The sequence below is a fragment of the Penaeus monodon genome, chromosome 6 (genome assembly GCF_015228065.2).
Source record: "Penaeus monodon isolate SGIC_2016 chromosome 6, NSTDA_Pmon_1, whole genome shotgun sequence".
Taxonomy (NCBI): Eukaryota; Metazoa; Arthropoda; class Malacostraca; order Decapoda; family Penaeidae; genus Penaeus; species Penaeus monodon.
In genome coordinates, this window is record NC_051391.1 from 31209247 (window position 1) to 31236825 (window position 27579).

Genomic DNA, 27579 nt, shown 5'->3' on the forward strand with positions numbered 1-27579 from the left:
AAAGATATGAATGAAATGATAATCTCCTTTCTTGTTGTTTCCTACCCCTCTCTATTTCCTTACATTCTCCCTTCTCCCTGTACAAGGCAAGGCTATTTTATATATGTATATATATATATATATATATAAAAATTTTTAAATATTTTATATTTTTAATATATAATATATATTTTATTTTTATTTTATTATAATTTTATATATTTTTTTATATATGTATATATTTTAAAAAATATATTAATATTATTATTTTAATTATATTATAATATTATAATATATATATATTAAAATTTTAATATATATATATTTTTATTAAAATATATTTAAAATTTTAAAAAAAAATTATTTTTTTTTTTTTTTTTTTTTTTTTATTATATTTTTTTGTTGTTTTTTTTTTTTTTTTTAAAATTGGGTAAAAATTTTTTTAATTTTTTCCTTTGGATAATTTTGGTGCAAAAAAAAAACCCGGGGGCCCGGGAAAAAGAAAACCAAAAGCGAGCGGATCATGATTTCCGCCAGGGGTTTTTGGAAAAGATGCTTGAAAAGGAAGTTAACGAATTTTGCAGGAAAAGCCCATTTTTAACGCGGGTTGAAATTTTTCTCCATTTTTTTTCCTTTATTTTCTTTCTTTTTGTTTTTTAATTTTTCCTTCGTTTTTTTTTAATTTTTTCCCCAACTTTACTTAAAATAAAAAAAGGGGTCATCATTTTATTTTATTTTTTTTATTAGTTTTGGATTTTGTCTTTAAAATGGTTTACTTTTCAAACTATATTTTTTCCATAATGTTTATCATAAATACAATATTATTATTATCATATTCTCTCCCAATCATTATCAGTATTGCTATTGATGATGATACTGATATTATTATAATCACTACCACTGCTACCATAATTATGAAAGCCATTGTCACCATTGGTATCATTACTGTGACAAGCTTAACCACTGTTATTGTCTCCTCTGGTAGTGATAGTGGTAATGGTAGTGTTCTCTCTCTCCTCTCTCTCTCTCCCCTCCTCTCTCTCTCTCTCTTCTCTCTCTCTTTCCTCTCTCCTCCTCCTCTTTTCCTTTCCCCTCTCCCTCCTCTCTTCTCCTCTCCTCTTCTCTCTCCTCTCTCTCCTCTCTCCTTCTTTTCTCTTTCCTCTTTCTCTCTTTTTTTTTCTCCTCTCTTTTTTTTTCCCCTCTCTTTTTTTTTCCTCTCTCTCTTTTTTTTTCCCCTCTCTTTTTTTCTCTCCTCCTCTTTTCCCCTCCTCCTCTTTCCCCTCTTTTCTCTCTCTCTCCTCTCTCTTCTCCTCTCCTCTCTCTCTCTTTTTTTTTTTTTCTCTCTTTCCCCTCCTCTGTTCCTCTCTCTTGTCTCTTTCTCTTTGTTCTCTTCTCTGTCTCTTTCTCTTTCCCTCCTCTCTGGGCCTCTCTCTCTCTCTCTCTCTCTCTTTTTCTTTCTCTCCCTCTTTTTCTTTTCTCTCCCCTCTTTGTCTCTCTCTCTTTTCCCCCTCTCTCCTTTGTCTCTCTTCTTTTGTCCCCTCTCTCCCCTCTGTCCTCTCTCTTTCTCTCCTCTTGTCTCTCTCTCCTTTTCCTTCTTTCTTTTTCTCTTCTCCTGTCTCTCTCTCTTTGTTTTCTCCTCTCCTCTCTCCCCCTCTCCTCTCTCCCTCTCTCCCCCTTTTCTCCCCTCTCTCTCTCTCCTCTCTCTCTCTCTTCCCCCCCTCTCCTCTCTCTCTCTCTTCCTCTCTCTCTCCTTCCTCCCTCTCTCTCCCCTCCTCTCCCTTTCCCCCTCTCCTCTCCCTCTCTCTCTCTCCCCTTCTCCTCTCTTCCCTCTCTCCTTTTCTCTCTCTTTTTTTCTCTTTTTTCCTTTTTCGTCTCTCTCCCCTCTTCTCTCCCCGTCCCTTCTTTTTTCTCTCTTTCTCTTCCCCTCCTCTTTTTCCCCTCTTTTCTTTTTTCCCCCCTTTCTCCCTCCTCTTTTTCTCTCTCCTCTTTCCTCTCTCTCTCCTCTCCTCTCCTCCTCTCTCCCTCTCCCTCTCCCCCTCCCCTTCTCCTCTCCCCCTCTCTCTCTCTTTTTCCTCTCCCTCTCCCTCTCTTTTCCTCTCCTCCCTCTCTCTCCTCTCCTCTCTCTCTCTCCTCTCCCTCCCCCCCCCTCCCCTCCCTCTCTTTCCCCCCCTTTCCCCCTTTTCTCTTCCTCTCCCCCTCCCTCCCCCCCCCCCCCCCCCCCCTCCCCCCCCTCCCCTCCCTTCCTTCCCCCCCCCCCCCCCCCCCCCCCTCCCCCCCCCCTCCCTTCCCCCCCTCCCTCTCTCTCCCCTCCCTCTCTCTCCCCTCCCTCTCTTCTCTCCCCTCTCTCTCTCTCCCTCTCCCCCTCTCTTCTCCTCTCCTCTCCCTCCTCTCCTCTCCTCTTTCCCTCTCCCCTCCCTCTCTCTCTCTCTCCTTTTCCCCTCTCTTTTTCTCCTCCCCCTCTCCCCTCTCCTCTCTCTCCTCCTCTCCTCCTCTCTCTCCCTTTCCCTCTCTCCTTCCCTCCCCCTCTCCTCTCCTCTCCCCTCTCCCTCTCTCTTCTCCCCCTCTCCCTCTCCCTTTCTCCCCTCTCCCCCTTTCTCCCCCCTCTCTCTCTCCCTCCCTCTCTGTCTCTCTCTCTCTTCTCCTCTCTCTCTCTCTCCCTCCCCCTCTTTTCTCCCCTCCCCTCTCTCTCCTCTCCCCTCCCCCCTCTCCTCCCTTTTCCCCCCTCTTCTCTCTCCCCTCCCCCTCTCCTTCCTCCCCCCCTCTCCCTCTCTCTTCTCCCTCCCTCTCTCCCCTCTCCCTCCCCCCCCTTCTCCTCTCCCCCCCTCTTCCCTCTCCCCCTCCCCCTCTCTCTCACTCTCTCCCTCTCCTCCTCCCCCCCTCTCCTTTTCCCCCCCCTCTCCCTCCCCTCTCTCCTCCTCTCCCTCTCCTCTCTCTCTCTCTCTCCTTCCCCCTCTCTCTCCTCCCCTCTCTCCCTCCCTCTCCTTTCCCCCTTCTCCCTCTCCCTCTCTCCTCTCCCTCTCCTCTTCTCTCTCCTCTCCCTCTCCTCTCTCCCTCTCTCTCTCCCTTTCCCCTCTCTCTCCCCTCTCTTCTCCTCCCCCCCTTCTTTTTCTCTCTCCCTCCCTTTTCTCTCTTTCCCCCCCCCTCCCCCCCCCTCTCCCCCTCTCTCTCTCTTTCTCTCTCCTCTCCCCCCTCCCCTCCTCTCTTTCCCTCTCCTCTCTCTCTCTCTTTCTCCCTCCCCCTCTCCCCTCCCCCCTTCTCCCTTTCCCTCCTCTCTCTCTTTTCCTCTCCCCCTCCCCCTCTCCCCTTTCTCTCTCCTCTCCCCCTTCTCTCCTTTTTCTCTCCCCTTTCTCTTTCCTCTCCCTCTCCCCTCTCTCTCCTTCTCTCCTCTCCCCCTTCTCATCTCTTCCTTTCTCCCCCTCCCCCTCTCTCTTCCCCCCCCCCCTCTCCCTCTCTCTCTCTCCTCTCCCTCTCTCCTCTCCTCTCCCTCTCTCTCTTCCTCTCCCTCCCTTCTCCCCCCCCTCCCCTCTCTCCCTCTCTTCTCTCCTTTTTCTCCTCTCTTCTCTCCTCCCCCCCCTCTCTCTCTCTCTCTCCCCTCTCTCTCTTCCCTCTTCTCTCTCTCTCCTCTCTCTCGCTCCCTCTTCTCCTCCTCTCTCTCTCCCTTTCCCTTCTCTCCCCTTCCCTTTTCCCCCCCCCCCCCCCCCCCCCCCCCCCCCCCCCCCCCCCCCCCCCCCCCTTTTTTTTTTTTTTTTTTTTTTTTTTTTTTTTTTTTTTTTTTTTTTAAAAATTTTTTTTTTTTTTTTTTTTTTTTTTTTTTTTTTTTTTTTTTTTTTTTTTTTTTTTCTCTCCTCTCTCTCTCTCTTCCCTTCTCCCCCTCTCTCTTCTTCTCTCTCTTCCTTTTCCTCCTCTCCCCTCTCCTCTCTCTCTCTTTTCCCTCTCTCCCTCTCTCCTCTCCTCTCTCTCTCCCCCCTTCCTCTCCTTTTCCTCTCTCTCTCTCTCCCCTCTCTCTCCCTTTTCCCTCTCTCTCCTTTTCCTCTCCCCCCTTTCTCCTCACCCTCTCTCCCTTCCTCTCTTCTCTCTCCCTCTCCCCCTTTCTCCTCTCTCTCCCCTCTCCTCCCTTTTTCCTCTCTCTCCCTCTCTCTCTCCCCTCCCCTTCTCCTCCCCTCCCCTCTCTTCCCTTTTTTCCTCTCCTCCCCCTTCCCCTTTTTTCCCCTTTTTTTTTCTCTTTTTTCTCTTTTTCGCTTTCTCTCTCTCCCCCCTTTTCTCTCTCTTTCCTCTTCTCTCTCTTTTCCTCTCCCCCCTTTTTCCCCTCCTCTCTTCCCCTCCCTCTCTCTCTCCTTCTCTCCCCTCTCCCCCTTCCTCTCTCCCCCCCTTTTCCCTCTCTCCCCCTTCCCCTCCCCTTTCTCTCCCTCTCTCCCTCTCCCCCCTCCCCCCCTTCTCTCTCTCTCTCTTCTCTTTCTCTCCTTCTCTCTCTCCTTCTCTCTCCCCTTCCTCCTCTCTCTCTCTCTCTCTCTCTTTCCCTCCCTTCCCCCCCTCCTCTCCTCCCTCCTCCTCTCCCCCTCCCCCCCTCCCCTCTCCCTCTCCCTCTCCATTAATACCATTTCAACACTTACCACCACCAGCTACCCCATCTCCAACCACCAAAAACTGCAACAAGAACCACCAACAATCACTGCCACCACCTGCCATAACGTACCATCACCTGAACCAAGCAGCTCCATACCCCCACAAAACCCACCACTGCTTTTCACCACCGTCCCCCACAATCACATAATATCACTTACTTTACCACCACCTGCAACCACCTGCCACCACCACAAACCAACCTGCACCACTATCTACCACAAATACACGATTAGCTCCCAACCACAAACCCTCTCCCCACCTCCCTGTAACCTGTCGTTCTCCTTCCAGATACAAGGGAGGCAAGGAGGTGCCCTGCAAATGAAGCCCCACGAAGGACAAGCAGGAGGAGCAAGCAGCGGGAACCTCACCAAAGCCCTGGTGGATGCGAAGAATAAGATTTCTATCTAGACTTGCTTTAGGATGTACATAGAGATCTTTTTCTTTCTTCTTTAGTGATACTTTTTAATCTTTTTCGATATGATGAAGACCCAACTGAAAATGCCTTCAGACTATTTAAAAAAGAAAGATAATGATGATAACCATTGATGTAATGCCAGATATCTTGATCCCTTTTTCATATGGTGAAATCATGCTATATTAAAAAAAGGTTGTGAAGTATTTATTTTGATGCATTTGTTCAGATGAAATTGGATTTTTTTAGAATACAATTCTGCTTTTTATATGTTCTATTCTAATTTTTTTTTTTTTCATTTATTTTGATAAACAAAGTTGACGTGAAATAAATTGCTTTTAATTGAATATATTTAGATTATTTATAAAAACACATAGTAAAAAGATAAATACCAAAAATGTTAAATTAAATATTTGTTGAGACCAAAAATGTTAAATTAAATATTTGTTGAGAGGCCAAAAGTGTATATATAGATTATTTATTGTTTGCTCAGGAATAGAAGTGTAGTGAAGTTTAATACTAAAAACTCAGGAGCATGGTGTGTTAAATTTTTTTTTTGGGTAATCTCTTCACGAAAAGTTAAAAGAACTTCATAAACCTAAGAAAGCATTTTCAAAGCTGAATCTGTGCTTGAATGTAATTTAAATTGATATTTTCTTTATATATATATATATATATATATATATATATATATATATATATATATATATATATATATATATATATATTTTTTTTTTTTTTTTTTTTTTTTTTTTTTTCCTTCTCTTTCTTTTCATTATTTGCTTATTTCATGAAGGGGGGGGGGATTTGGTAATTTGATCAAATTATCAAGAAGAGAACAGTGAATCTTCCATGCACCTGAGAAAAAGTAACATATGTGATGGAAGCACAAATTCTTATATAGCTATGCACTTCGACATTCAGTGTACACAGTAGCCTTTATTAAATTGAAAAGAAAAAGTCTTGAGTGAAAAAATTGTTTATTGGTTTATTAATAAACTAATGTTTAATTTAATATTTAATAGTAAATTTTTTTTAAAGGTCACAATTAAAGTATCATATTGAAAAGAAAAAGTTTGGTGAAAATGAAAAAAAATTTTCATTAGTTGTAAGGTTATTTAAATATTTAATAGATTCTAACTGTTTATGGGACAGTTTCTCCTCATGCACTGTGAAATAGTTTGTATATAGGTTGAACTTGTAATAATATTCTGTTGTATATATAATAAGTGTCTGTATATAAAAAGGTCTTCTGAAATGCCAATTTAATCACCTATTGCCTTTTTGGGGGCAGGGTGGGGGTGGAAGGAAGTGTTAAAACGTAATTTCTTGTAAAGAAAATATACTCTGTGCTTACATTCTGAGGTATGAGTGAATCAAACACAAGATATCCAGTGAAATAATTTTTTACTCATTATAACAAAGAAAAAATATATATACAGTACAAAACCTTTCATAAATTATACAAATAACAAGAAGTTTACACTACAACATAAAACCTATCCTTTTAGGCTTCTTTAGTTATTCCACTTGTGAAATTAACAAATGTATTACCCTGTTTTACATGTAATCCATATATGTAAAGAAAAAAAAACCAATTATACCATTAAAATATTAATAATAATAATTTCTGAATAAAGATTACATTCATACCAAGGAAATGAATAATGATTATTAAAACAGAAAAAAATATTGAACCTTGAGTAAAATAACACCATATTTTGAGCTGATGTAAAATAATGTTTCATATAAAAACAAAGCATTTGCTGTTAACTTACAAAATAACAAAGAAAATGGCTCAACATTTAAAGCTCCATTAACTGATGAGAAGTAAAAAGAAAAGAGAAATGTGTAACAGCATCTAATAAATGCTTATTAAAATGTAAATTAATACTGAAAATACACATAAGACGACCAGACAAAAATTATCTATTCTAAATATAGTGTGATATGTCTTACAATATGTAGAAGAGATCATGTTAATGCTAATGAATTATATCAAAATAAACTTGCAGTAAAGCAAACAAGAAAATCCTGAAAAAATTACACTGAAATAAATCACAATGCTAGTTTCCAAATGAAACTGGTCTTGAAAAAATAATAAATAAAACAAGAACAAAATCTGCTAAATATATATGGTTTAAACATTTCATCCGACTACCCTAAACTTTTAGTATCACTGTCATCTCAAAATTTAAACTCCTAAATTAAAAATAAAACATTTATTGCACTTCTCTTTTGCATACCCAATTAAACTTCCATATTCTGAAAATAAAGATTAGAAAAGTGAGGAGGAAACGGAGTTATGTGAAAGCATACTTGAAGAAGGAGAGGAAGAAAAGAAAATGTATATACAGAAAACTTCCATCATGTAATAAATACAACATGGATCCTGCCTTAAAATATCTGAAAGACAAATATGTCAAGTTTCCTCCATTAAAGTCTCATCTCTGGGTTTCATCCTTAAAATTTCCACTCCTAAATTAGCTATTCCTTCTTAAAACTACAAGTTTTAGTTTGTTTTGGTATTTCTTCTTAAACATATTTGTGTACCTTCAAATAAGTGTAACCTATTAATCATACCATTTACTGATTTCACCTCTTAGCTTACAATAATAATAGAAAAACACATTAGAAAATGGTAGTTCCTCAACAAATATTCATTTGCTACATTATGATTATTCAAAGCATGTCATACAAAGAGACATGTATTACAGACATGTGCTGCTATGCATACCAATTATGACCTTTAATATCCCGAATATAGTGCAATATATAAGGTAAGATTAACTTACAAAACAAAAATAATGAGACAAATAAGAGAAAGAAAGAGAGAAGAAAAAACGTTATAGCTCAAAGATTTAAATATTTACATAGAGCGCATTGTGTTCATATATCATAGGTAAATGGGAAAATTCACAATGACTTCTTTCTAGTTACTACAACAGTACTTACAGTCATAGTGATATTGTATCTCACATGCCCTAATTTCTGATTTCTCTTAACAGTTATTTGTTCCAAAACAAGGAAATACACCAGAGAGTGAGATCAAGAGACTAAACAAGAAAAAGAAAAATAGAGTAACATGTGAGAAAAAAGTTGGGAAAAAAGGCAACAGTATGGAATAGATATTGAAACTGGAAGAAGAAATGCCCAACTATGTTTAACCTTAAAGCCATAGCAACATAGTCCTTATGAAAGACAAACACATAGTGTAGGATAAGTGCAAATGCCATCCCACCAGACTGTCATGGAAATGCATCTACTTTTCTTACCTACATTTTTCCACTGATCTATCTAGAGAGAGCTTTTCAGATAAACTTCTATGCAATTTTCCTCAAAAATTTACTTCTGACATGGTGACTTTCAAAACATATTTCAAAATCACTCTCTCTCTCTCTCTTTAAATCAACTTTAAATTCCTTTTGGCATATAAAGACTTAAAAAGGAAAAATAATATATTTCTTGAACTGGAGGGTCCACATTCCTTGCAGTAATATCTTCTGTTATTCCTTGTGTATATGTAAATTTTTTACATAGAAAGAGGCAGACATTAAGTTTTAGTGCTGCAACATCACAGACTGCCTGTATATCAAGGTGGTAAAAGTGTATGGTAAATATATACATCTCGATGCACAATACATAATCTCTAAAGTCAACAAATTACAAGTGTGCAATCTTGTCAGATAAGTGTATATGTATGCTTCTCTTTTCTCTTTCTTACCACTTTCATTTCCCTAGATGATTTCTGCACCTCCATGGAAAGAAATACTATGGAACAATCATGAATTCAGAGTGAAAGTCATAATCTCCTAATGCATGAACAGGAAAAAACTACCTTTCAAGAGTGGCAACAGCTATGTTACCCTTAATTTTCTTACAAATGAAAGGCAGAACCAGGAATGGATAACAGTCTTTCACTTCTGCAGCTTAAAATCACAACTTTGATGGGTAAATGCCTCTTTCCCTACAAGTATCTTCCTATATGCGCCAAACTACTGTCTATCAAGCATAAGCACTCTAACATTTGGCACTTGACAGCTGTGCAAGACTATACCAGCTTGAATACAAAAAATGAATCTTTCACATAAAGGTGAATTTGACAGACATTACTATTTGCCTCTGAGTGTTATAAGGGAGGTCTACATATCCCCGTGTTAAATAATATGTGAACCGCTAAAATACTGTACTTGGAATTCTCCTTTCAAACATCTGAATAGTTTTAGTCTTGTCCCTCTTTGCACTGGGAACTGTGGCATGTGCTTGTTCCTCTGGCTTGGAAAAGTGGAGTTCAAAGGACTATATAACGTTAACACATGCTAAATTCTCATTGGCTGACATACAAATAGAAGAAATGCAACTTCCATTATGTTTGCAGATATCATATTCTTGTACATGTAATCATATCATTTGGCATTTACTCTTGTGCATATATACTGCAGATATACAGTATATGTATATCACATGAATACACAAATACTAAGAAACACACATATCCAACACATTCATTCTCTTTGTAAAGAATCTCAAGGGTGATTGAACTTTTGAATGTTCATTTATACTTTTGAAGGCTGCGGGCTACGGCTATATACTAGACGGATTTGATTTAGTAGTTGTTTGTAACTGATAGTGGATCTTTCTACGCTAAATAATGACCCATGTGCATTTCCCTGCATCATTAATGCCTCTGTGACCAACGAACCAACACCCAATGCATTTTGCTATTTCCCTAAATGGTAAATAAAAATGTGAACAAATATAAAAGGTCCAGACATCTGGAAATTAATAAATGAATGAGTAGTCCAGTACATCTATATAAATATCTGGCTTATAATCATTAAAAAAAAGATGATCATTGTAATGACTACAAGTAATGGTACTGTAAAGCATTCATGTGATTATGTAAATAATGAGTGGTATAATGTAAATAGTCAGTTTGATGCCTGTGCTTAGTATTTGCAATGCAACATCAAAGTTCTGAATATTCACCAATGATATATATAAAGCTATTTGTGAATAATCAAACTTTCTAATACTTAAATATACAGTTGGCCAAATAAGTGACTGCATGATGTACAATGATTTTCATTCAAAAGAAGTATCATTTGGCAACTTTACTTCATTGCACATTTTCCTACAACACTATAAAGGGAAGTTTATCATGAAAAATATGGCTATATAATTATTTATTCATGCTTAAAACCTTAACCATCATACTTCAATAAGATAAAGTGAATGCAAACTGATTTTGGATGAGTAAGTACAAAATATCATGGGACACCTGATTATCTGTATGGATAATTGAGAATTATTTAGTGGATGGCTAGTTTTGTGTCCTTTATTTTGATACAAGATAGCATGCTTTTTCAGTGTGCATCAATAATAAAATTAAATTTACAATATTCATACACTGCATAAAAGCAGACAGAGTTAACAATGTGTCTGAATTAATTATATAGACCATCCTTTAAAATTTCTTGAAAACTGATAAAAGCATGGGAAAGCTTGAGTATGTTATATTCATATTGGTAAATAAAAAAAGAGTAAAAAACAATATAATATTAAAATAAAGCTAATAATTGTGTAAAACTTGAAGAAAAATATGCCAACCTAAAATCATTGGGAGAAGAATTCCACTTTCATACCATTAAAATGGTACATGTACTTTTAAAATTAACAAGCAATTCTGTCATACCATTTCCTTATTTATTCATGAATGATTCCAGTTACCAGACACCTCTGTGTTTTAACTAAAAGTTTCTGAATTTTGCTTAGTCACTTATTTGCTTGACTGTACAACCTCCCCTGCTTGAGAATATTTCATAGTATTTTCAAGAATCTGTAAAAAATTGGTATGAATCATATAAAAAAGAAAAGATAAACAGATGATACCTATGCTGAAACATTCTCTAAATTAAAAGGTGTGACCTTGGACCTATTACTAAGAGAACATGCTGCTTTGTGACCATGATTTCATTCATTATGGCTAATGACTCATTATCTAATTTCTTTTGCATGCATGCATAATGGAAATGGTAAAATGTCACTAAATAACATCTGAAACATATGCACCATCTGTCTATTACTCTGTTATGAAATGAGACCAAAATATGACAATTTGTAATTACTGTGACTCTGAACCCTCAGCTGAAAACCCCTATTTCCCAAGTATAAAAAAAATGGTCTTGTCTTACACCCACCATTTTAGCTCTTGTCTAGTCACAACTTCCTGAATGGGGTAATAGATACTAAACACTGCTTCACAATCTGCCCTCCACTCCAATGAAGAGAATACATTGGAAAATCAGCCCCACTAGTACGAATCCCCATCAATGGATATATACACCATGGATCCCCACATAGTGAATTTTCCTCTTCCACACAAGGCACTCTCACTGCCTCTTGGTAAAACACTCACGTACTGATCTTCTCGGCCACAATCGCCACAATATCGGTCTTGAACCATCAACAAGCCGTGCCCTCATCTTCGTCTTCATTGGAGGAGTTGGCCTGATTTCCCCGGGTTGATGTGCTCTGACTATGGGAGAGGAATGCAACATTGGCTGGCTTGAGGAGGGGGCCCTGGTGTGGCTGGGGACTGCTGCTTGTCGAGGGGCTTGCTAGATAGCTTGCACTGGGCTGCTGTAGGTGGGAGGGGCCGGAGGTGTGGTGGAGGTGGCCTGTGTTGGGGTATGGGCGTTGGTGGGGGGGGGGGCATTGGCTGGGGTGAGGGGTGAGGGAGAAAGACACGGCGTTGTGCACGAGGAATTACTCAAGTCACACACGTCCAGCAGGCGGAGAAGCTCAGATGGTTCGGGGCCTCCATTGATGCCCAAGCCTGTAATTGGACATTGGGATTATATATATTTCTGAAGAGAAAAAAAAAATGAAGAAGAAAGAAGAAAAAAGAAGAAGAAAGGAGAAAGAAGAAAGAAAAAATATGAAGAAGGAAGGAGAAGAAAGAGGAAGAGGGAGGAGAGAAGGAGGAGGAGGAGAGAGGGAGGAGGAGGAGAGAGGGAGGAGGAGGAGGAGGAGGAGAGGAGGGAGGAGGAGGAGGAGGAGGAGGTAGGAGGAGGAGGAGAGGAGGAGAGGAGGAGAAGAGAAGAAAGGAAGGAGAAGAAGAGAGGAAGAGAGAGAAGAAGAAGAAGAAGAAGAGAAGAAGAAGAAGAAGAAGAAAGGAAAAAAGGTAGGAAATGAAGATGAAGATGAGGAGGAGGAGGAAGAAGAAGATGAGGAAGAAGAAGAAGAAGACAGAAGAAGAAGAGGAGAGAGAGCAGAGATGGGAGAAGAAGACAAAAAATTGAAAAGAAGATGAGGATGAAGATGAGGAAGCAGAAGATGAGGAAGAAGAAGACGAAGAAGAAGAAGAGGAGGAGGATGAAGCAGAAGATGAGGAAGAAGATGAAGAAGAAGAAGAAGAAGAGGAAGAAGATGAGGAGGAAGAAGAAGAAGAAGTGGAAATAGAAGAAAAAAACAAAGAAGGAAAGAAAAGGAAGGGCAGAAGGAAGGAAATGGGGAAAGAAAGCAAGAGAAAAAGATAAATTTAATAGTAAGAAAAAGATAAAAAAAATGATGGCAAGGATGAAGAACAACGAGAAAAACGAAATGGCAGAATTATCAGACATTAACCATCCTAATAATAAGAGAAGCCATACCTGCATCACTACCTTTATTGCACAGCTCCAAGGCCGTGGTCAGGTCCCACATCTGTATTGCCCCATTTGAATGGCCTGTGAATATGTATCTGCGCGGCCTCGAGCCCATGCGGCTGCTTCCCTCACACTCGTGCACACAAAAGCCACTAATGGTTGTGTTGTCCACTGACTTAATGACACATACTCTGGAAAGAAACATGCAGGTCATTGTGTTACTGCAACACTGATACTACTTTTATTGTCTTGAAAGAGCTAAATTAACTGAAATGTCTTTACTGTGGACATCTGCATTAAAGACAAATATTCAAAGCTTGTTTTTTTTGTGTGCAAAAAAAAAAAAAAAAAGAGAGAGAGAAAAAAAAAAGAAACAAGACTTTTAGAGGTCTCCTCCAAATAAAAAGGTACAAGATATACATTTCTATTTATTGACCTGCTAAGAGAATGACAAAATATTTTGTTAAAAAAGAAGATATATAATAATGAGCACCCCAAACATAGTTCATCTAACTGGAACATTTTAGCCACCTTCAATGCACCATGGGACAGCCCCTTCAAAAACTGCACATTGAAAACATTTTCTCTCCCTAAATCTGCATTCTTGTCTTTAAAGCCAGAAAAGAATTTTCTACCAATTAACTATTTTATAAAAGTAAATTCATACAGTCAAAATCCCACACTAACACAATTAATCTAATGTGTAAAAGGTGACTGAGGTCAGTTTACACAAGCATAACACTTTAAAAAATACAAAAAACACTTTGGATAACATAAAGAGCAGTCACATAAGCCTTACCTTTTCCCATTGCTTGCTAGGCGAACAAAGAGCTGGTCAGTGTCTGGGACTACCTTTTGGATAAACACTTGTTCATCATCTTGCTCACCATAAGGCCCTGGAAAAATATTATTCTATTAAACTGCTCTTGTAAGTCTATATCAGATATTAAGAACAAAAAAATATATATAATACAAATAAAATAATTACATTATACAAGAATATTTCAAGGAAACTAAACTACTGTCAAATTCTCAAAAGCTAGGAAAGACTAACAGCAAAACACATAATTACTTACCACAATCATTAGCAATGGCATAATATATATTGGGATCTACTTCATCAATTGTAAGAATCTTATAAGAAGAGAGAGGCGTTGACCCAGGCTGAGTAGAGATCATGCCCCTAAACCTTGTAACAGACCAAGTGCGAACATGGTTGTATTCACTGCAAACACTAATAAGGAGCTTCTCTGAGAGAGTGACCTGTAATGCACAACAAAATTACAGCACAGAATTATATGTATAGTCTGTTTATTATATATAAAGTATAATGCTGATATACAATACTGTGAACAGTCTTCAGTAAACCGAATATTTTAACAGTAAATCTTGTGAAAATATTCATTTCTATTATACAGACTAAAGCAACATAAAATGCCATTAGAATTACTCTTACTAAAAGTGCATTTATACACTCAGAATTACAAACCTTGGTTACAGGAAATCTGTGAACAGTGAAAGTCTGGAAGAGCTGTGGTCCATGGCCAACTGTCTCTGGATGCTGGACAATCACACGCACTGTTCCGGAGCTTGTTCCATAAGCGATTTCAATCCAGTTCCCGCACACGTCTGTTGAGGTGTGGTGTCGAACTGAACTCACTTTATATCAAGGAAAATAGCAGTCATAATACAGATACAATATATGAAAGCATTGCATTACCCTCCTAAATCATCTAAGAAATTTTGAGAAATATTTGATCAATATAATTTCAAAGAGTTCTTACTTGTCTTTGGAGTGAGGTACACTGAGATAGCTGTGATAATATCATTGGACGGGTCGTGGTAGAGTTCTGTGACTAGGAGGTCATTGTCCTTCATTCGCAGTGGGAATTTCTGCATGTCTGGGGATAGATGATATTTCATAGGGATGGACAGGGAGGGGGAGGGGGAGGAGTCAGAGAGAGAGAGAGAGAGAGAGAGAGAGAGAGAGAGAGAGAGAGAGAGAGAGAGAGAGAGAGAGAGAGAGAGAGAGAGAGAGAGAGAGAGAGAGAGAGAGAGAAAGAGAGAGATTGATGATATTCTATATGGAGGAAGGCAGTTGAGTGAATGAATGAGTGAGTGAGTGAGTGAGTGAGTGAGTGAGTGAGTGAGTGAGTGAGTGAGTGAGTGAGTGAGTGAGTGAGTGAGTGAAAGTGTGTGTGAGAGTGTGTGTGCATGCATGCATGCATGCATGCGTGCGTGCGTGCGTGCGTGCGTGCGTGCGTGTGTGTGTGTGCATGTGTGTGTGAGGATGCGTGCATGTGTGTGTGTGTGTGTGAGTGTGCATGCATGCATGTGTGTGTGTGTGTGTGTGTGTGTGTGTGTGTGTGTGTGTGTGTGTGTGTGTGTGTGTGTGTGTGTGTGTGTGTGTGTGTGTGTGTGTGTGTGTGTGTGTGTGTTTTGATCTTAGGGCATGAAGCGGCCTGTTACTCCACCGGGAATGTGGCATGAAGAAACAGTTGCTCCTCTCCGGAAGTATGTCATGGGGGTAGAGAAACAAAGTCACCGCCCCCACTGTTCCAGCTGCCTCTCGTTGGCCCACCACTGAGTGAGTGAGTGTATATTGGAGAGAGACAGAGAAAGAGGGAGAGGGGGAGAGGGGGAGAGGGGGAGAAGGAGAGGAGGGAAGGAGAGAGGGGAGAAGGGAGAGAGGAGAGGGGAGAGAGGGTTGAGAGAGAGAGGGAGGAGGAGAGAGGAGGGAGAGGAGAGGGAGGAAGGGAGAGAGGAGAGAGAGGAGGGAGAGAGAGGGAGGGAGAGGGGAGGAGAGAGGAGGAGAGAGAGAGGAGGCGGTAGGGAAAGGAGAGAGAGGAGAGAGGAGGAGAGAGAGAGAGAGAGAGAGAGAGAGAAGAGAGAGAGAAGAGAGGAGAGGAGAGAGAGAGAGAGAAGAGAGAGGAGAGAGAGAGGAGAGAGAGAGAGAGAGAGAGAGAGAGAGAGAGAGAGAGAGAGAGAGAGAGAGAGAGAGAGAGAGAGAGAGAGAGAGAGAGAGAGAGAGAGAGAGAGAAGGGAAAAAGAAATACTATAATACATGTAACACAATATTTGACCACATTACCTACTTCCACATCCCTTAACCTCTTATAGCCGGGCATGCCTATGCCATCATGAAAAACCAACTCATCATGATAAGTATGGCTATAGGTGCCATGACTCACTAAGGCAAGACGAGAAGGAAGTTCCGCTAAGAGTAGCGGACTCCCCGGCCCAAAAGACTAGACAGTTGCCAGAAGTCACTGGAATGAGTACTACCCAGAGATTTCTGGTACCATCTTTGTAGGGTTAACATTATAAGAGCATTTCTGTACCTATATAATAGATTGAACCATTAGTGCATCCAAGGAGGAGGAAGGAGCCAGCTGTGTCGAAGGAGGCAATGGGCAGGACCTCCTGGATCTGCCAGTGCTGGGTCATGGCATGCCACACCCCAATCTTCCCCACTGAGGACAGAGCCACCAGCTGCGACCCAATGAAGAACAGATACTCCACAGGTACTCCCAGGTTGAAGGTGCCTGTGAGTAGAGAGTGGGATATTCTAAGTACTAATTACAGGAGACTACCATTACTATTACCTCCTCACTGAGTATTCCAATTGTTTAAAGTTTGCAATATCAGTCACAGGGGTAACAAGCCTTCTCTCTGTGTTCAGTTATTTGACACAGCTGGAAGGGATATATCCATTGGGACAGGACTGACAGAACCTGCTATGTGGTCTTGCAAATTATTAACCCTACTATCCAGATGACATGAACATCACACCATGAAGGAAAAAATATGGGCTGAGGGACAGATGACATGAACCTGCCATCATGGGTGACATGAATTTGCCATTCTGATCATTTTGGCTGAAGGCCAGAGTGACAGAATGATGTGCCATGAGTGCACAAAACTCTTGGAAGGTGATTAGACTTATCTAGCATTTAAGAAGAAGCTTTTGCATTATTTCCCTTAACAATGAGTGTGGAATGTACTGTCCATGAGCCATGACTGGAAGAATGCTGGCTCTAGGGAAGATACTATTTCCTTGCTCAGGATCCTACTCCTAACCACCTTGACCAGCAGAACAGGTTGTATAACAGATAATGAATATTAGAGAAAAAAAAAGAAAGAAAGAAAAAAAAAAAAAATAATAATAATAATATTAGTGATAATAATAATAATTACACAAATAACCAACTGTTGCTTAGTGTTATTACTAATGCACTGAGTTATGGACTATCTTGAGAGACAATATGGAGTCTGTGCAAGGAAAACAGTGTATTACCATCTGGATAAAGCAAACAAAATGACAAATATAGACATTGGAAAATGGCAAAAAAGTTCAAAACGCTTATGCAGAAAAAGAAAAAATAACATTGCAAAGGGGAGGCATACAGTCTTGTCACTACACACAAGTGCTTGTGTGGGCCCAGCCTACAAGCAGCACACCTGTCAGAGTGAATGTTTAAGTAAGTCTAATGCCCATATTTTGGACCACTTGATGACAGTGAAGTATCTGGATCCAGTGGAGATCCTTTTTTATGTTGGTTATCTTTGTGGAAATAAAGCTGTGTAATAACCCTATTGCTTCTCCCTTTTTTTCCCAAATCATTACCAACTATCACTAACCCATAATTGACGGGTAGCATTCATAGTGGCCCGGGCCTTGCTGCCGGGGGCTTATATCGTCGCCCGAGCATGCGCGACCACTCATGCCAATTACCAGCATCCCATGCCGTTTCTTCGTAATACTACGAAGATATGTTGTATTTTCAATTTTCATTATTTTTTACAGTCCTCTACTTGCCAAACTTCCTGATAAATCGAGACTGAAGGGTATTTTTGTGTTATATAGACTCCATAGTATTACATTATTCGGTCTATAGTCCGAATAAAAAAGCAGTGTGTGGCATCATGGAGTTGAAATTGTCGGTTTGTTGCATTTTTTTTGTTATTGCATGGTAAAAATGAGAAAGTGTTAGAGAACCGACTTAATCAACACTTTCACTGGCAAAAAATAATCTTTTGCCGTGATTGTAACAAAAAAAAACTCATGGCATGTCCATGCATACTCTATGGCATGTGCGTACGTGCCCCCGGCAGATGGTCCCGCCATGCCATGGCATGTACGTACATGCCACACGTCGGCAATGGGTTAAGACTTTCATAAACCACAGTTGCCAATATACAAAATTTGGGGATTTTTTTCAGGAAAGGATCACACTGTTTGTACCATTATACTGCTTCTGCACATTGGTGTTAGTTTTATTTCATAGAAACTAACTGTAGAGATGATACTAGCCCCAATAACTGGGAATGGCATGAAGTATACCCATGAAATTACAGGATAAACAATCTAGAAAATATAAAAATAGTATCAGTCTATGCTAATACAATTGGTGTGGCTTACACAGTGACGTGAACTATCCAATGTATTACTATATGTCCCTTCCAGCTGTTCAAAAAGCTTCAACATAAAGAATTCGATTCTAAAAAGGGCAAAATGTCATTATCTTAATCCTCATTCTGCACAAAACTATGTTGGGGGTCTCTGTGTAGAAAAAAAAAAATAGAATCAATAAAGACTAAGCTAAAGCTATAAAATAACATTACAATTCTTTTGTGTCTATTTTGTGTGTGAAATAAGATCAAACAAGTCTAAGAACTATTTCTTCTGGACCATTTCCTTAGAAACCAGATGTTTACAAGTTCTTACAAATTCCATAAAAAAAAAACAAAAAAAACAGAAGAATCTGTTTGTTGGAAATGAGATATCAAAGTGTTTCCAGCCTGATTTAGCTTATTCTTACATATTGCACCTAACCTTATGTAACCTAACATACAGGCAAGTTTATCCTGAAGCCAAAATTGAATGGCACCAATGAACGGAATCCAACTGAACTCCCCCTCAAGTTCCAGCACCTGACTTAGACTCTGACACAGATGACTGACTGACTCCATCCACATCATCTTAATAAATAGGCTATTTTTTATTAAGTTAGGTTAAAGTTTTATAAAGTCAAGTTTTAGTGTAATCCAAAGCCAAGAATGAAGGGAATCACATTATAACTTGTTAATGACTAATCAAGAACTGAAATACCAGTGAAAAAAAAAAAGGTTTTGTAATTGCTTGACCTCTCAAAAGCTGAAGTTTACATTCCAAAATTCTATACAGGAACTAATGTAAACATTGACCAAAATGAATAAAAGACAACCCCAAATAAACAAAAGCCAACCATAGAAATCTCACCGATGTCATTCCGCGTCCCATCCTCTGAGATGCCCCACAACCTTATGTGTGAAGTGTAGGAAATGGCGAGCATTTTCTGGCCCGCCTCACCCCCTTGGCTGGGAGGAGACAGCTTAGCATTTAAAGCTGCGCGCTCAATCAGCTGGTCAATGTGTGGGGATGTGAAAGCTAGCTGCCAGCCTGTGCTATCTTTGTTCCTGGAATGCGGGAAAACATTAGCTCAATCCAGATCAATGGCTCAGGGAAATATTTCATACATTTTATCGTTTTTGTAATAATCCTCATATGCATGAAATAAAGGGAAAAAAAAGACAAAAAAATTGTGACATGAAAATTCCTACACTTTTTTTTTTTTTTTTTTCCCTTTTTCTTTTCTTTTTTTAAAACAAATTGGGAAACTGCTATTTGTACACACACTCACCAGCGATTGACAGCACTTTAATGTTGGCATGTAATAAGAAAATTAATACATAAAAAAATAAATTTGAAAAAGATTTTGGAAGTTCTATTAATAGATATTAACAATTTTGGAAGACAACAAAAAGGTTTTAATATGGGTCAGTAACTTTTATGATCAGTCCATAATAGAAAAACAATAAATAAAATGTACTCAAAATACAAAAATAAGACTAAAAAAAACACCAAAAAAATTAAATATGTAACATACTTGTATAGTATTGTACCTACAGTTGAGAAACATGCTTATAAAACATACTGAATTTACTAAATATTCTCAGTAAAGAAACCTGTTTCACTTTCCTAATAATATTTCACATTATATTAACTTACTAGATCCACACAATCATAACCTTAATAGCGTTTGAGGGATGGATAAAACAAAGCCAATTATGGACTTTAAAAACTAAACTTAACCTTAACAGTAGGGATAATGAGGAGGGAGATCTCTGTTTCACAAGGAAATACAACTTTTTGCCTAAAAAACACATGCACTTCTATCTTCTCACCTGTAACAAGTGACGAAATGTGCGTATGCTACAAGGATCCAGTTGTGGTGGGCTTTGACCATCCGCACGCGAAGCGGGTCGACCCAACTTGAACCTGAGGATTAAAAGTCCTTCCACAATTATATTACCAATTCTCCTTACTTTTACATACGTGGAAATTCATTACTGGGCTAAAACTATTTCTCTGGTTTTAATTAATCTATTTAGAGAATCAAGCCTCAAATCAACCACTTAACAAATATAATGAAATTAAGGTTTATCACACTGTATCAAAAATATGCTTTCATTCCTACTAATTTGGTTTAAAGCAATTTGGAAATACATTCAATCACATTACATGCTTTACATATACTATTCTAAACTTTAACACATTGATAACGGAAAATAATCTGTGACAATTATCAAATCACTAAAAAAAAAAAAAAAAAAAAAAAAAAAAAAAAAAATATATATATATATATATATATATATATATATATATATATATATATATATATGTATATATTATATATATATATACATATATCTATATATATATGTATATATATGTATACAAATATATATATAAAACAAAAAAACAAGGAGGATATGGAGGGAGGGAGGGAGGGAGGTAAAAATATGCTGACTTAACATTTTCTTTCCATGAGTTTCATTCCACAAACAATATGGCTGCTATTCAAAGGAACAAACACTATCTGGGTGTGAGCATCTTTCTAACAAACTGTCTGCAATATACAGCATAATACATCAATTGGTAGAAAGGGCTGTTTTAGGAGGAATTAACAAATAAACTCTCCTATGGAAAAAAAAAAACAGGCTTGCATAAGAGATGGGAATAAAAGCTGTTGTGTGTAAATACACCTTCAATGACTTGGGCACTACGTCTTCTTTAATCATCAATGAACTGTTACTCCTTCTCCCCATTTAAGGTAACACAAAACAAAACAAAACAAAAATAATACATAAAAAAAAAAAAAAAAAAAAAAAAAAAATCACACACCTGGAGGCCCAACATTATTCAGAACACCAATCTCTGTTTTGAAGAACTTGTTCAAATCAGCAGAAGAGTTGCGTGAGTGCCGTAGATCCATTGACGGTGTGCGAGAGTGTGACCGAGCCGCATGGCTGCGGAGGTCGCTTGAACTTCGTGAAATATGGCCAGGATACGCATTATTGTGGAGACCTGTTGATCCGTGTACGATGAGTCTTTTTTCTCCTTTGCCACCATAGTTTATGTTTTCCTCTATATCATTTCCTTAAAATAATAATATAATATCTCTTCCTTTCTATCTTTTATTTTTCTATTCCTATTTTTAGGTCTGACACAAACACAAATTTACATATCTCTATATTCAAATGTGTGTGTGTGTGTGTGTGTGTGTGTGTGTGTGTGTGTGTGTGTGTGTGTGTGTGTGTGTGTGTGTGTGTGTGTGTGTGTGTGTGTGTGTGTGTGTGTGTGAGTGTGTGTGTGTGTGAGTGTGTGTGCGTGTGTGTGTGCGTGTGTGTGCGTGTGTGGTGCGTGTGTGTGTGCACATGCATGCACACGCACGTGCATGTATGTGCGTTTAATATCCTTTTTATACTATTATCTCAGCCTGATTTAATGTTCAATTCTGTGTAATATCCCTGTTATGGCAAGATGTAAAACATCAAACATAATTCAAGTTAGTTATTAAGGAATGTGTGAGGAAACATTTTCATCTTTGAGAAAATAAAGAGGGCATAAAAGTAGTAAATTCAAAGCATGTAAGACAAAATTTTAATAAAAATAAAGAACAATAAGCTCAATACATCATGAGAATAATTGAAGTCCAAATCTAACTTGACATTATCAACTAAATTGAGGATTGCTAAGCATTTTGGGGGGAATAACATACAACATGCAAAGAAATATGTAACATCTTTGGGATAAAGGGGAAAATTGTCAAGACATATGCCAATAAATAGTATAATGCAAAACCTTAATCTTATAGATAAATGCGAAAAAAAAATGAAGCAAATATGAAAAAAAATCTATAATGATCAAGATGGTGATTGTCAAGGTGGTTATTGCAGTAGTGTGGGCGGAGTTGGACACGTTGGTGTTGGCGGTATTGGTATTGGTACTGATACTGGAGTTGGTGCTGAAGCTGAGGTTGAAGTTGGTGTTGATGTTGATGGAGCTGCTGTTGTTCTTAGAGCTATTGTTATTGTTACTGCCTTTGTTATAGTTGGTGGTGGTTTGTTTAGGTGTTGATGTTCATGTTTTGTTGTTACTGGTTGCCATAGTGGTTAAGTGGTGATAGTTTTGATAATGGTGAAGGCAGTGTAGGCAGTTTGTGGAGAAGGGTGATATGGAAGAGGAGGAGGAGGAGGAGGAGGAGGAGGAGGAGGAGGAGGAGGAGGAGGAGGAGGAGGAGGAGGAGGAGGAGGAGGAGGAAGAGGAGGAGGAGGAGGAGGAGAAAAAGAAGAAGAAGAGAACACAAAGGATAGGGAGGAGATGTTAAAAGGTAAAAGAGTTAGTAGTACTATGGTGATGGAGATAGTGGTATTATGGTTATCAAGACAGTGGCATGTGTGGTGATGATGTGATAGTGATATGGTGGTAGTGATTGTGATTTCGTAGTGGAGTTAAAAGAATGGTTGTAATATATGCTGATGGGGATAGTAAGCTGAGAGAAGAGAAAGAGGGTCACAGAATGAAGACTACCAAACTAGTAAAAAGATGCACCAGGTAATGCCCCAATCCCCACCTTGCCCAACTATCTGGGGATTATGGCGCATGTCCAGGGAGGAATTGCGTGAATGGCCTGGCCTCGGGACAGCCACAGCTCCACCTCCTGGCCCTGGAACCCCCCCACTCGCTGCAGGTGCCTCCGGGAGACGCACGACTCCACCTGGACTGTTGTTTGCATTGACTGTGGCCCTGTTTTGGCTGTCAGAGATGGACGGGGTGGGAGGCTCCTGGATTGGAATGCCTAGACGAGAAATGCAAGAAGCATATTACACATTTACTAAACATTAACAAAGAACCACTAACATTTTCCGAAAAATTCTGATCAACTACCAAATATTGTAAGAGGAAGCCTAAATATCTATCACCTACTCAAAAATTGGATATATGTATATAAATAATGACAATCATAACAAATAATCAGTTAAAACACATGTATTCAGCTGGCTCCTGCCTTACTTGGAGGTGAAAGGTATCCACAGAAAAGGACGTCCCCACACGATGAATGGTGCAGGTCTTGGCAGAGCATCAGCCGTTTCACTAGGGGAGCAATGCCGTAATATTCCGCCTCATGTCTGCAGTGATAAAGAGAGAGGCTAAATATTCTGGCCTTCTCTCTCTTTTGCTAATAGTGTGAACAGAACACTCTCTCTCTCTCTCTCTCTCTCTCTCTCTCTCTCTCTCTCTCTCTCTCTCTCTCTCTCTCTCACTTTGTGTGTGTGTGTGTGTGTGTGTGTGTGTGTGTGTGTGTGTGTGTGTGTGTGTGTGTGTGTGTGTGTGTGTGTGTGTGTGTGTGTGTGTATGTGTGTGTGTGTGTACACATGCATGCATGCATGCATGCATGAGTGTGTGAATGTATGTGTCAGTGTGTGCACATACATAGGGGTATCAGGGAGGGGGGAGGGGGGGAGGGGGAGGGGAGAAAGGAAAGAGAGAGGAGAGAGAGAGAGAGAGAGAGAGAGAGGAGAGAGAGAGAGAGAGAGAGGGAGAGAGAGAGAGAGAGAGAGAGAGAGAGAGAAGAGACAAATGGGGAGATAGATGAGAAAGAAAGAGAGAGAGAGAGAGAGAGAGAGAGAGAGAGAGAGAGAGAGAGAGAGAGGGAGGGAGGGAGGGAGGAGGAGGGAGGGAGGAGGAGCGAGAGAGAGAGAGAGAGAGAGAGAGAAAGAAAGAGAAAGAAAGAGAGAAAGAGACAGAGACAGACAGACAGATAGACAAGAAGAGAGAGGGAGAGACAGAGAAGAAGAGAGACAGAGAAGAAGAAGAGAGAGACAGAGAAGAAGAGAGAGCCAGAGAAAAAGAGAGAGAGAGAGAGAAGAAGAGAGACAGACAGAGGAAGAGAGAGACAGAGAAGAGAGAGAGACAGAGAAGAAGAGAGAGACAGAGAAGAAGAGAGAGAGAGAGAAGAGAGAGAGAGAGAAAAGAAGAGAGAGAGAGAGAAGAACAGAGAGAGAGAGAAGAAGAGAGAGACAGAGAAGAAGAGAGAGACAGAGAAGAAGAGAGAGACAGAGAAGAAGAGAGACAGAGCAGAAAAGAGAGAGAGAGAGAGAGAGAGAGAGAGAGGAGAGGAGATGTGAGAGAGAGATGAGAGAGAGAGAGAGAGAGTAGAGAAAGAGAGAAAGCGCGAGAAAGAGAGGAGGGTAAAGAGCTGGCGAGTCCACCAGAGCAGGGGTAGGAGAGGGATGGTGCGCGGGGGTGAAGAGAATGAGAGCGGTGGAGGGAGGAGAGAGAGAGAGAGAGAGAGAGAGAGAGAGAGAGAGAGAGAGAGAGAGAGAGAGAGAGAGAGAGAAAGATGAGCAGAGAGGAGAAGAGAGAGAGAGAGAGCAAGAGACAGAGAAGAAGAGAGAGACAGAGAAGAAGAGAGAGACAGAAGAAGAGAGACAGACACAGAGAAGAAGAGAGAGAGAGAGAGAGAGAAGAGAGAGACAGAGAAGAAGAGAGAGACAGAGAAGAAGAGAGAGAGAGAAGAAGAGAGAGAAGAAGAGAGAGAGAGAAGAAGAGAGAGAGAGAAGAGAGAGGGACAGAAAGAAGAGAGAGAAGAGAAGAGAGAGAGAGAGAAGAAGAGAAGAGAGAGAGAAGAAGAGAGAGTAGCAGAGAAGAAGAGGAAGACGAGCGATGCGAGAGAGAAGAAGAGAGAGACAGAGAAAAAAAGAGAAGATAGTGTAGAAGAGAGAGACAGAGAAGAAGAGAGAGAGAGAGAAGAAGAGAGAGACAGAGAAGAAGAGAGAAGACAGAGAAGAAGAGAGAGACAGAGAAGAAGAGAGAGAGAGAGGAAGAAGAGGAGAGGACAAGCAGAAGAAGACTGAGAGGAGAGAAGAAGAGATGAGACTAAGAGAGAGAGACAGAGAAGAAGAGAAGAAAAAAGAGAAGAAGAGAGAGAGGAACGAGAATGAGAGACAGAGAAGAAGAGAGAGACAGAGAAGAGAGAGACAGAGAAGAAGAGAGAGGACAGGAAGAAGGAGAGAGAAGAAGAGAGAGGAGAGAGAAGAGAGAGAGGAGAAGCGAGGAGAGAGACAGAGAAGAAGAGAGAGACCAGGAAGAAGAGAGAGAGACAGAGAAGAAGAGAGAGTCAGAGAAGAAGAGAGACACAGAGAAGAGAGAGATAGAGAAGAAGAGAGAGACAGAGAAGAAAGAGAGAGAGAGAGAGAGACAGAGAGAGGACGAGAAGAGAGAGAGAGACGAGAGAGAGAGGAGAGAGGAGGAGAGAGAGACGAGAGAGAAGGAGAAAGAGACAGAAGACAGACAGGCCAGGAGACGACAGACAGAAGAAGAAGAAGAAGGAGGAGATGAATGACGAGAGAGAGAGAGGAGAGAGAGAGGACCCGAGATGGAGAGAGAGAGAGAGAGAGATGAGAGAAAGATAGAGAGAGAGAGGAGAGAGAGGAGGAGAGGAGAGAAGGAGGGAGAAGAGAGAGAGACAGAGAAGAAGAGAGAGAGAGAGAAGAGAGAGACAGAGAAAAAAAGAGAGACAGTGTAGAAGAGAGAGAGAGAGAAGAAGAGAGACAGACAGAGAAGAAGAGAGAGACAGAAAAAGAAGAGAGAGTCAGAGAAGAAGAGAGAGAGAGAGAGAGAGAGAGAGAGAAGAAGAGAGAGAGGAGAAAAAGAAGAGAGAGAGAGAGACAGAGAAGAAGCGAGAGACCAGAGAAGAAGAGAGAGAGAGCGTAAGAAGAGAGAGAGACGTAGAAGAAGAGAGAGACAGAGAAGAAGAGAGAGAGACGTAGAAGAAGAGAAAGACAGAGAAGAAGAGAGAGACAGAGAAGAAGAGAGAAAGAGAAGAGAGAAGAGAGGAAGAAGAGAGAGAGAGAGAAGAAGAAGAAGAAGAGAGAGAGAGACAGAAGAAGAGAGAGACAGAGAAGAAGAGAGAGAGAGAGAGAGAAGAAGAGAGAGATAGAGAAGAAGAGAGAGACAGAGAAGAAGAGAGAGACAGAGAGAGAGAGAGGGACCAGAGACTAAAGACGATAGAGAGAGAAGGAGAAGAGATAGGACAGAGGAGAAAGAGACGAGAGAGAGAGACAGAGAAGAAGAGAGAGACAGAGAAGAAGAGAGGAGACAAAGAAGAAGAGAGAGACAGAAGAAGAGAGAGACAGGAAGAAGAGAGAGACAAAGAAGAAGAGAGAGACAGAGAAGAAGAGAGAACAGACGGAAGAGAGAGAGGACAGAGAAGAAGAGAGAGACAGAGAAGAGAGAGAGAGAGAAGAAGAGAGAGACAGAGAAGAAGAAGAGAGAGACAGAGAAGAAGGAAGAGACCACAGAGAAGAAGAGAGCGACAGAGAAGAAGAGAGAGACAGAGAAGAGAGGAGAGATCAGAGAACGCAAGAGAGAGTACAGAGACGAAGAGAGAGAGAAGACGAGCGCTTACAGAGAAGAAGAGAGAGACAGTAGAAGCAATGCTTATGATACAGGAGAGACCGAGATAAGAGAAGAAGACCAAAGAGAGCTGATGACGAAGATAGATACAGTAGTGACGAAGATACGAGTACAGAGAAGGCATATAGCGGACAGAGAAGAAGACTGTTGTAGAGACAGAGAATAAGAAGTATGGACAGAGAAGAAGGAGAGAGGACAGAGAAGGATATAGTAGACCGCTATCCTCCGCGAGACCATCTCATGCTGTCTGAGCGATGACAAGAGCCGCAGAGTGAGAGAACAGAGACAGAAGAGAAGAGACAGCGGAAGAGAGAGGAGGACAGAGAAGAAGAAGAGAGAGACAGAGAAGACGAGAGAGGACCTATCATAATAGCGAGACAGAGGGAAGGAAGAGAGAGGAGGAGGAAGAGATACCGAGAATGAATAGATGATACCCAGAGTAATAATCGAGAGACAGAGAAGAAGAGAGAGACAGAGAAGAAGAAGAGGAGAGACCGAGAAGACTCTCTCTTCCCTCTTTTTCTCCTCCTCTCTCTCCCTCTCCTCCTCTCTCTCCCCTTCCTCTTCGCTTACCTCTCCTCCTCTCTCTCTCCTCCTCTCTCTCCCTTCTCCTCTCTCTCCCTCTCCTCCTCTCTCTCCCTTCCTCCTCTCTTTTTCTCCTCTTCTCCTCTCTCTTCCCTTCTCCTCCTCCTCTCTCTCCCCTCTCCTCCTCTCTTCCCCCTCTCCTCGCTCTCTCTCTCCTCTCCTCGAGAGAGGGGGAGAAGAAGAGAGAGACAGAGAAGAAGAGAGAGACAGAGACGAAGAGAGAGAGAGAGAAGAAGAGAGAGAGAGAGAAGAAGAGAGAGACAGAGAAGAGAGAGACAGAGAAGAAGAGAGAGAAAGAGAAGAAGAGGAGAGGTGCAGAGAAGAAGAGAGAGACAGAGAAGAAGAGAGAGACAGAAGAAGAGAGAGACAGAGAAGAAGAGAGAGAAAGAGAAGAAGAGAGAGACAGAGACGAAGAGAGAGAGACAGAGAAAAGAAGATGAGAGGGACAGACAGAGAAGAAAAAAGAGAGAGAAGGAGAGATCGAGAGAGGAGAGAGATTGAGAAGAGAGAGAAGAGAGGAGAGAGAG

The 27579-nt window shown here is 40.3% G+C and overlaps 1 protein-coding gene across 4 annotated transcripts in view; it reads right to left on the reverse strand.

Annotated features, from left to right (window-relative positions):
- Window positions 1–6404: 6404 nt before the first annotated feature.
- The window catches only part of LOC119574389 (BTB/POZ domain-containing protein KCTD3-like), a 23389-nt gene continuing 2214 nt past the window's right edge, over window positions 6405–27579 (reverse strand). Inside the window, exons 3-15 of one of the 4 annotated variants that reach the window (XM_037921605.1) lie at window positions 23063–23178; window positions 22623–22847; window positions 20891–21073; window positions 19891–19984; window positions 19347–19361; window positions 18926–19122; window positions 16005–16208; window positions 14448–14564; window positions 14153–14292; window positions 13740–13926; window positions 13463–13559; window positions 12682–12854; window positions 6405–11852 (exon numbers count right to left, since the gene is read on the reverse strand). In XM_037921605.1, the coding sequence (XP_037777533.1) occupies window positions 11635–11852; window positions 12682–12854; window positions 13463–13559; window positions 13740–13926; window positions 14153–14292; window positions 14448–14564; window positions 16005–16208; window positions 18926–19122; window positions 19347–19361; window positions 19891–19984; window positions 20891–21073; window positions 22623–22847; window positions 23063–23178 (1966 nt within the window). In that variant the 3' untranslated portion in view covers window positions 6405–11634. Of the gene's footprint in view, window positions 11853–12669; window positions 12855–13462; window positions 13560–13739; window positions 13927–14152; window positions 14293–14447; window positions 14565–16004; window positions 16209–18925; window positions 19123–19346; window positions 19362–19890; window positions 19985–20890; window positions 21074–22622; window positions 22848–23062; window positions 23179–27579 lie in introns of all 4 variants that reach the window. The other 3 variants (XM_037921604.1, XM_037921606.1, XM_037921607.1) reach the window with 3 other exon arrangements.